This window comes from Sminthopsis crassicaudata, chromosome 3 (assembly GCF_048593235.1).
Source record: "Sminthopsis crassicaudata isolate SCR6 chromosome 3, ASM4859323v1, whole genome shotgun sequence".
In the NCBI taxonomy this organism is placed as follows: Eukaryota; Metazoa; Chordata; class Mammalia; order Dasyuromorphia; family Dasyuridae; genus Sminthopsis; species Sminthopsis crassicaudata.
This window is the reverse complement of record NC_133619.1, coordinates 584,764,890-584,775,406: the sequence shown is the minus strand read 5'-3', so window position 1 is coordinate 584,775,406 and position 10,517 is coordinate 584,764,890. Positions and strand designations below refer to the sequence as shown.

The 10,517-nt window shown below is 37.1% G+C and overlaps 1 protein-coding gene across 1 annotated transcript; it reads left to right on the top strand.

Annotated features, from left to right (window-relative positions):
• The first annotated feature begins 9,086 nt into the window (after positions 1–9,086).
• OR52B2 (olfactory receptor family 52 subfamily B member 2) lies at positions 9,087–10,055 on the top strand. The gene has a single exon (XM_074297613.1). It carries the CDS (start codon positions 9,087–9,089, stop codon positions 10,053–10,055), a length of 969 nt encoding a protein of 322 aa, XP_074153714.1.
• The last annotated feature ends 462 nt before the right edge of the window (positions 10,056–10,517 follow it).

Genomic DNA, 10,517 nt, shown 5'->3' with positions numbered 1-10,517 from the left:
TCTTGCCTTCCCCTTTTGGAATGAAAGCTCTTTGAAGGCAGAATGTGTCTTTCTTTTTGTTTCCACTTGTATTTCCAGTCCTTCGCATAGCATCTAGCACAGACTTCACTTCATGGTGGAACCAGATGGAATTTATAGTCTCCTGGAATTGCCTTTGAGGATTTATTTCTCCCATTTTTCAGAGTAAGAAGCTGAAACTCAGACAGCAATGTGACTTTCTCAGGATTACATAGCTAGTCATAAAGACAGGATTAGACAGATTCTCAACTTTTCTACTATGCCATATACTTTAAAATAGATAGGTCTTACATAGAAGAAGAAAAACTTTGGACCCTAGTATTCAGGGGGAGAGGAACAGTCATGACTAAGAAGGAAGAAACAAGGTGATGGAAAACGAGAGAAAAGGTTAGGGGGGGTATAGTATAGCCAGGGCTTAGACTGAGGTGTTCTGGCTATAAATTCAGTCTTATTTTACTTTATCACATTGCTCAGTGAAAGGAAGATGGATTTGATGGGCACGTATCTCCTGGTTAAACATATAGGGGCAGCATAGTCTCAGGAACTGGGTACTCAGGAATTGTCCTGATAGGCTAGAATTGACTATTTCTGGCTGCTTCTTCTCCTGGCCTCTGGAGCCCCCCTCTCTCTTTAGCTTACTGTTTGGAAGTCTGTTCTGGACGGCCTCTTTAACACTCTTCCCACAGGATCCTGACCTGCTTGATTTAGTAATAACATTATCTGTAGGGATTCTACAGCACTATGCTAACCCTTGGAACGGATGGCAAAAGAGGGTTTTGAAGGAATGATTCCACATTTTCTCTTAATTTTCCTTTATAGAAACCCTCAGAGCTGTAAATGAATGGGAAATAGATAGGAAACAAACCACAAAACTGAACATCTAAATGGTATAGGGGATAGAGCCCTGGATTTGGATTTAGGATGATCTGAGTTGTAACTATTCTCTCAAACACCTGGCTGTGTGATCCCAGAGAGAATTATTTAATCTCTCACAGAATTGGATTCCTTATCTACAAAATGGAGCTAATTATAATGCCTACATTAAGGGTTCTTATGAGGGTAAAATGAAAAACCATATTTAAAGTGCTTGTCAAACCTTGAAAGGTCTCTTTGATAAAATCTAAAGTCATTAGCCTGTTCAACCCCCCAAAACTTACCAAAATACTTTCCAAGATTCAACCTTTGCTGTTTCCTTAGAATTATCAAACATAGTAATTTCTAAGAATTTTGGATAACTGCAGGCCAAGGAATATAAACCAAAAAATTTCTTCATTTTCTCCCTCTCTCAACTCAAGCCATCCCCTCTTCTTTGACTGCCTCCCACCCATATAAAGATACTGGGAAAGGTTTCCTCTACCCATATGAAAGATTGTAGGTCAGAGATGGCTTTGATTCTGGGAAAAAGTAATTTTGGGTTTCTCACTGAAATATATTGACTGTGCCTCTGAGTCTCTCTCTAAGGCTTTAATTGTAGAGATGTCAGGCTGCATTGATAGAACTGTTGAAATACCAGGGGTAGTCTCTGTTCCTATGAAATGATAGTCCTGCCCCCATAAGAGAAACAGATGTAATTTCCTTTGTATGTCCACCTTATCCCAGACTCTAGATGAGACCTTCCTTTTTGAGGACAGAATTGTGGATTAAATTATTTTTGCTTATTTTTATTATTGTTATTATTTTTAGTATAGCCTTCTCTCTGTGAATATATCGAGTTAATTATTCACTGTGTGCTTAGGAACTGTTTTCTTATCTTTCATTTCTTTTGTTAATCATTACTTGCCCCATTCTGTCCCCTTTAAGTATACCATTATTTGTTCTTTCCTAATTTTTCCATTTTTTCAGACCCAGAACAGGATTGTGATCTCAGAAGGAGAATTTGTTTTTCCTTTGTAGCAAAATTATTTTCCTTGAGGAAATGGAGATGGTAAAGATATGGATGGAGAAGGTAGATCATACTGGTCTTAGATGTTGGGAACTATACACACACCATCATGACATTCTGTGTTCATTCTTAAAACAGGATAGGATGGAAGTAGTTCTCAGTGATTCCAGGGACCTTCCATGAATAAGAATTTCCCAAGTGATGGGAGGATAGGGGTGGATTGGGAACATACTTCTTTAAACAAAACCCAGTAGGACAAATTTTTCTGGGCTATTTAGAGTGAGGAACTTCTTGAAGACAGAGGTATGGATACAATGATCTTTCAAGGACTTTTCTAATACCAGAATTTTTGCCTCATTTTTCTCTGTCTCTGGATCTCAGGTGAGAAAAAATTTTGCTTGTATTCTTTAGGCCTCATTTTTGGATGGTAGTCATTTTTAGTCAGAAAAATGCCATGCTTCCTTACATATAGGGCCACAGTTCTGTAAAACATTGTTTTGTGGTATTCAGAGAGGTATATGCTACATAAAATTTACTGCTCATCTTCTGGGTACCCAAGTTGTGTGAAATATTGGTAAAGGGGTAGAGATTGGATACAGAGAAAAATGTACCATAATTCCTGCCTTCATGGTACTCTCAAGTGAGTTGGGAAGATAGTATATCTGGGTAAAACAGAATAACAGAAACAAAGTATCCAAAGAAGCAATACATTTGACATAACTAAACTTTGTGAATATGCAGATAAGAGATGCTATGAATAGTCAAAATGTGTAGAGATCAGTCTGGAGTTACTAAGACAGTTTCATAGAAGAAGAAGAACTAGGCTACTTTTTAAAGTATGAGAAAGCTTCGGATGGGCAAAGAGGAGGGAGTATGGAGTACTAAGTAAGGGGAACAGGGGAAGTAAAGGTTTGAAAAGGAAAATGAATATATTGCGTGTGGGAGTGTGGAATAAGGAGCAGTAAGAAATAAAGTTGGAAGTCTGGGTGGGAACAGATTTTACAGAGCCTTGGAAATCAGGAAGAGAAGTTTAAAAAAATGATGAGCCGTTGTATGTTCTTCAGCATATGATTGACATAAGAACATTTCTTGGGAATGAGATCAGGTGTTTTTTTTTTTTTTTTAGCATTTATTTAACTACATCACAAAGAAAATTCTGAGGGAGTACATGTTTTGCTATGTACGCCTCTATCCCAAACAAATACATTTGTTTCTTTCATGACTCCAGGAATGTAGAGGAGGAAAACGCCATCACATGCTTAATTCAGGGCCTTTGTGGTTAGACAAATAAGAAAAAGGAAGAGGAGAAAAAGCAAGGAAAGTATACTTAGCCCTTATCTGGAATTTTGGGACAGTTGTCTCATCTGGATGTCAGTTGCTTCTGAGTCTGTACTAGACAAATCTTGAGGTCCCTGAAGGCTTCTTCTGTCTACTCGGGGGCAGGGATTTCTTTCTTCAGATGATCCAGGTATAAACATCCACAAATTGGCAGCTGTTGGAGTAGTCAGAAGGACCTAGTAGGGACCCTTATTAGAAGACATGGGTTGACAATTATAAGACAATTCTGTATTGTTTTAGACCTACCTAAGTTTGTGTTTTGGGCTCATTCAAATTTGATTGAATGCTTATATTTGCATATACATACATATATATATATATATATCTACCTTGCCTTCAAGTTGCCTCTCAGAAAAATTAGTTAACTGTGAATGTATGGTTTGGTAAAAGTAGTCTTATCTAAATTTTATATAATGTAAATCTTTCAGAGCCTGGACAAAAGGGAGCCATGTCTCTTCCCAACTCACTCTCTTCCACCAAAGTACCTAATAAATTTATTTTTAAAACAAGTAAAATAATGCCATTTTTTTCAGTTGTCCTCTATTGTTCAGTAGTGCTAATTTTCTCTGAGAAATGGTGTTTGTCATCCATCTGATTTGTGTTGTTCAATCATTCATCATATTTACCATTCTGTACTGGTTAGCTCTACTACAGAAGACATCACTTATGCCCTTTTCCCAAATTGTAATTTCTCTGACCTAGAACATTTAAGGACAAAGTAAGGCTCCAAAAATTTGAGATCTAGCTAAAGCTAGATCTTGTTCAGATTGAATTTTGGAGATTATCTGAAGGATATACATAGATAAAATCAAGAGAAAAAGAAAAACAATGCAATATAATTTTTATTGTGACCCATTTTTTGGTCTACAACATCAAGATCTGACTGCTCTACAATGTGTAGAAATGGAAATTAAACTTAAGAACATGAAGCCAGGGGAAAGAGCAGAGGAGGATAATTAAATATATATGAGGGAAAATTCCATGCTGGAGGTAAAACACTTTTAAAGGTACTTAGATTTAAAAATATTTCAAAAGAAAATTCCAAAAGATTGGGTATAGTGTTATTGTCAATAAAAGAACTCAGGAATAGCAATAATATGACAAAATTATATCTACATAGTATTTCTAAAATCAGTAAAGCACTTTACATAACGTCTCTTGAATTTAAAACAACCATCAGGGTATACTTTAAGTATTTTTATCATTATTTTGCACATGATGAAGTCTCCTTGTATCCTAAAAACCAATTCTCAATGTCCATTTAACTAGCATATCTTGTCCTGAGATATCTTTTCTTGGACAATTCTGAAAATGAGCTCTTCTACCTTTTAAAATGATTAGATAGGAGGATTCTAGGAAGATGTGGAGTAAGTCAGAAAATTTCAAGCTCCCCAGATTTCCCCCATAAGCAGAACAAATGTATATCTGGGGTGGACATAGAGTGATGAAAAACAAAGAAAACTTGGGGCAGAAGAAGGGCCCTCCTGGGATAACCCAAGAAGACCCGAAGATAGACGCTAGACTGGGAATTAGCCAATGTGAAGTGCAAACACCTCCAGGCTAGCTCCACAAAAACAGCTGGTGGGGATCCCTGCATTTACTCCACCACCTTGGCTACCTTCAAGTAGTCCAGTTTTGTTGGAGCAGAGAGGTGATGAGTAATGGGAAATCATTCTTGAAAAATAGGCAGGGGTCATACTGTGAAGTGTTCTGTGTTTTGAATGTAATGTTAGAGGAGTTTACACTTTATTTGGACCTTGGGAGCTTGTTCTAGCAGGGGTGCCTCTATCAGGGAAGGTTGTCCTCTTTGACCAAGAGCAACTTCGGGAGGGACACACATGGAGTAGTGAGGGAGGAAGGGGACACTCGCCTAACCAGCCAGATTAGACGAATCAACCCTGGCGGTCAATGGGGTGTCAGATGTCACAGACAGATCACCCTCACATCCTTTGCACTTTAAGCAATAGGGAGTTCTGGTAGAAATGACTTAAGTCAAGAAGATGGTGAATGTGATATTTAGAACAAAGTAGATATCTATATCACTATTATATTTGTCTCAGTTAATGTCTGAATTCCCTTCCTTCCTTCCCTGCTTCCCTCCTTCCCTCCTTCCCTCCCTCCTTCCCTCCCTCCTTCCCTCCCTGCTTCCCTCCTTCCTTCCTTCCTTCCTTCCTTCCTTCCTTCCTTCCTTCCTTCCTTCCTTCCTTCCTTCCTTCCTTCCTTCCTTCCTTCCTTCCTTCCTTCCTTCCTTCCTTCCTTCCTTCCTTCTTTCTTTCTTTCTTTCTTTCTTTCTTTCTTTCTTTCTTTCTTTCTTTCTTTCTTTCTTTCTTTCTTTCTTTCTTTCTTTCTTTCTTTCTTTCCTTCTTTCCTTCTTTCCTTCTTTCCTTCTTTCCTTCTTTCTTTCTTTCTTTCTTTCTTTCTTTCTTTCTTTCTTTCTTTCTTTCTTTCTTTCTTTCTTTCTTTCTTTCTTTCTTTCTTTCTTTCTTTCTTTCTTTCTTTCTTTCTTTCTTTCTTTCTTTCTTTCTTTCTTTCTTTCTTTCTTTCTTTCTTTCTTTCTTTCTTTCTTTCTTTCTTTCTTTCTTTCTTTCTTTCTTTCTTTCTTTCTTTCTTTCTTTCTTTCTTTCTTTCTTTCTTTCTTTCTTCTCAGGTCCTCTGACTTCAGGGCTGGTGTTCTATCCACTGCACCACCTAGCTGTCCCTTGAATTCCTTATTTAATAGTATGTATCTATTATGTATTATGCCTCAGTCTAAAATCTCTGGTGCTGGTTTTTCTGTCTGTCTTTGTGATTTAGTCTAGAAATCTACCTCTAGAGTTTGGAACATAGCTTCTTCTCTCCCTCTCTTTTCTCCTCAATTTAATATCCATAAGTGACTCCAGAAGTAGCACTGCCCCAAGAAAAAGGAGAGGGCTTGAGGTTTTCCAGTTTCTGAGCATAAAATCTTTCTCAATCTCTGCCCCAAGAGGATTTAGCAATTCCCCTCAGCACCACATTAGTTCCTCCCCTTCCATAACCTTTATATTCTCCTCATACTCTTCTTCACTTCTATCAGATTATTTAGCTTCTCATTACTAACTCTGTCAGCTTCAGTTCCACCTCTAAGAAGAAAATTCCTGTTGGAAGCAGGTATGAAAGAATATTGGGTTTGAATTCTGAGTCAGAAGATGTGAGAATAAGGAGAGACTCTTTATAGCTGGGAGAGGTGAAGAGAACTTTGAGAAGACTTAGACAATAAAAGGAATGGAGATGTCTTCTCATCCATATGAGCTTTTTCTATTAAATTTTTAAGTTAATTTTTAAAAAAATTTTTAAATCATCCCTTGTTAAATTCTTACCCTTAAGCTCCAATTTCTACACTTTTGCCTCCTCACTTTTAATACTTGACTGTAACTTACTTTAGTGAGAAATGGAGTTTGTGTTACATCCTTTATTTCCACATCAACATTTCCCTGTATCTTTACCATATTTATTCTTATCTCCTGCCTCTGAGGAAGAATTAGACTCTTTTCTTTGGATGCTAATCTTTTTAGGTACTTTTAAAGTACTTTTGATCCAATTCCCTTCTGCTTCTTTTTGGACTAATGTCTTTCCATTATTATTATTTTTTATTCTCAGGCATTTAAAATCTCTCCTCTAATATACCATTTTCTTATGTCCACAAACTAACATCATCTCCTCTGTTCTACAAAAAACCCCAAACAAGTCTTTGACTTATTCTTTTATTTTCTTAAATTCCGATCTGATCTTTTTCTTCATCATCATATTCCTGGAAGAACATTCTATATTTTCTGCCTGCTTGATTTCATGGAAAGACCATAGCATTTGGAATTAGGAGACAGACTGGATGTGGTTCTGATATGGAAAACCTCTGTGATTTGGGGCAAGTTAATTCCCTTTCAGGGTCAGACTTCCTCACATATAAAGTGACAAGGCTTTTATAAATATGATGGCTTGAGACTCTTTTAGCCCTCAACATTTTGGACTCCTTTTTTAATCATTATAACTCATCATCATCAATGAGTTCAATAAGTATTTATCAAGTATCAAGTATTGTGCTAAACATTGGAAATATGGAGAAAAACAATCCTATCTTTTCCACAGTATCTTTATCCTTAAGGAACACGATCCTTGAAATATGGTCATTGGCATTAGTAATCTATGGAAGCTATTTTTTCAAAAGAATTAACAATTTCCTAATAATAGATATCCACTAATAAATCCTAATGAAATCATGGCTTCTTATTAAACTTCATTTTTCTTGATTTTTTTTTGAATCATTTAACACTGTTAAGTCAACAGTATCACCTCATGATTCTGGATACTTTGTCCTCCTTTAGCTTCTGTGACACTAGTGTTTCTGAACTCCTTTTTTAGCTCTTAGCTCTTACATCAAATATACAAATTTTACACACACACACACACACACACACACACACACACACACACACACTTTTTTTTCAAATACCAAAAATTTGCTTCTTTTATGACTTCCATCTTTGTCCTCACTGGATCCTAATATTAAATAATTAATTAAAGATTTGTTAAGTGTTAAATATGTACAAAGGTGTTTGTTCTTACTTCCTAAATATAATCATTGAAGTAAGTTATCCTCTTTCCCCCTTTTTTATCTCCCTTTCCCCTCTTTATTTACTATTTATTTTGACAAATTCACCTACTTCTGTAGTTTCAAGAATGCCCTCTTAGCACTTGATTCTCAAATTTATATCTTTGTCTAAATGACACAGTAATTGAGTGTAGGGTTTGAAATCATGAAAACCTGAGTTGGAACTTAATTAGACACTTAATGTGTGACTGTGGGTAAATTATTTGAATCTGTCTACTTCAATTTCCTCATCTGTAAAATGAGGATAAGAATAGCACCATTTCCTTCAGGTTTGCTGTGAAAAATCAAATGAGATAATATTTACTTATTGGTAAAGTGTTTTGCAAATTGCAAAGACCCTAGTATAGATGCACCTGTTTATTGGAAGATTGGTGAACTAAATCAAACTATTTGTTTTTGCTGAGTTATTTTATTTCTTAGTGCAGTTTTTTCTCTGTACATGATGAGTTAATCACCCAATTACCCACTGTTTACTTAGAGCCTATTTATCCTGTCTTCCATTTCTTCTGTTAATCTTCATCTGCCTTATCTTGTCCTCTCTTAGCCCCCATTACTTGGATCCTTCTGTTTTTCCTACTTTTCAGGTCCAAAAGAACATCATAGGGTCAGAAAAAACTGGACACTGTATCCTTCCTCTATAGCAATAACATTTTGGGGAGGAAAGTGGGGAGAAGGTAAAGCTGTGGATGGAGGAAGGTAGCTTTAATGAGCACATAGGTGCTGAGTTTTAGACACCGTTATGACACTCTGTGGTTATTCTCAGAAATGAGAAGGATGGAGGTAATTCTCAGTTTTTCTAGGGACCTTTCATGGATAAGAATTTCCCAAATGATGGAAAACTAAGGAAGGATGAGAAATACCATTCTTTAAATATCTCCAAAGCCACCAAAGTAAAATCTATCTGGAATACGCTGAGTGAGTGACTTTCTGAAGAAAAGGAGACAGATGAAATGACCTATCAAGGTCTCTTACAGCACTGGAACTTGCCCCATTTTCCTTTGTTATTTTGAGGAAAGTTTTTAATAATATGTATATAGTAAATGTTTATTGAATTTTCATTTTTTAATTACACTTTGAGGTAACAGAAGTTAATTTATTTATTTCTTGTACTCTCTTTTTTCCTAATGCAGGGAAAGAGACTTCTTGCCAGAGATTGGCCAGGATCAAACTCCTCAGCTGGTCCTACATTATTCCTTACTTTTCATAGTGAAAACCAAATCCAGCATGTTGAACACCAATCATACTGTCTTTCACCCCGCTGTGTTTGTGCTGCTTGGCATCCCAGGTCTAGAGAAATACCACATTTGGCTTTCCATTCCTCTATGCTTTATATATACAACTGCTATGCTAGGGAACAGTATTCTGATTCTGGTCATCGTCACTGAGCGCAGCCTCCATGAGCCCATGTACATGTTTCTTTCCATGCTGGCTGGCACTGACATCCTACTTTCCACTACCACTGTGCCCAAAGCTCTGGCTATTTTCTGGTTCCATGCACGGGATATCACCTTTGATGCTTGTGTGACCCAAATCTTCTTTGTCCATGTGATGTTTGTAGGGGAATCAGCCATCTTGCTGGCCATGGCATTTGATCGCTATGTGGCTATTTGTGACCCACTGAGATATTCAATGATTCTGACATTACCTGTTGTGGGGAGGATGGCTTTAGCCGTTGTTATCCGGAGCTTCTGCATCATCTTCCCTGTTATCTTCCTCCTAAAGAGGCTTCCCTTCTGTAGGACCAATGTGGTCCCCCATTCATACTGTGAGCACATTGGGGTGGCCCGACTGGCCTGTGCTGACATTACTGTCAATATATGGTATGGCTTTTCTGTCCCCATTGTTATGGTGATTACCGATGTGGTGCTCATTGCAGTGTCCTATACATTGATCCTCCGTGCCATCTTTCGTATGCCCTCTCAGGATGCTAGACACAAGGCACTCAGCACCTGTGGCTCCCACCTTTGTGTCATCCTCATGTTTTATGTACCATCCTTCTTCACCTTATTAACTCATCGTTTTGGGCGCAACATTCCACGCCATGTACACATTCTATTGGCAAACCTTTATGTGGTGGTCCCTCCCATGCTCAACCCCATTGTTTATGGAGTAAAGACAAAGCAGATCAGAGAGGCTGTGGATCACTTTTTCATGGAGATCAAGAAGTGGTTTTCTTCATCCTCTTTGGGCTGAAGTCTTCTTGATCACATTCTTTTGAATTTTTTTCCCTAAGAAGTCAAGCTTTGAATGAAATCCCCCAATCTGTTGTTTTAGAAGGTTTTTATGTTTAGAAGGTTTTCCTCTTTCAAAGAGTTGTACTGTACATGAATTTGCCTTTAAAATGATATAAATAAATGAATCTTATGATTCCCTCACATTTTAAGAGAAAGATGCCTTCAAAATTTGCTAAAACTTTTTTTTTTCTTTTTTACTTATGTGATCATGGGAAGGTGATTTAAATTTTCTGAACCTCAGTTTTATTTCCTTCAAGGTGGGTTCAATAACAATCTGCCTATCACCAACAATAGAATGAACTATGTGGCCTGCAAGGACTATTTCATTTTTGGTGTTGTATTCTCACTTCCTAGTTCTGTGTTTGTACCTAATAACCCTTAAGAAAGGGATCTTGAAGGGATTAAATGAGAGCATACATAT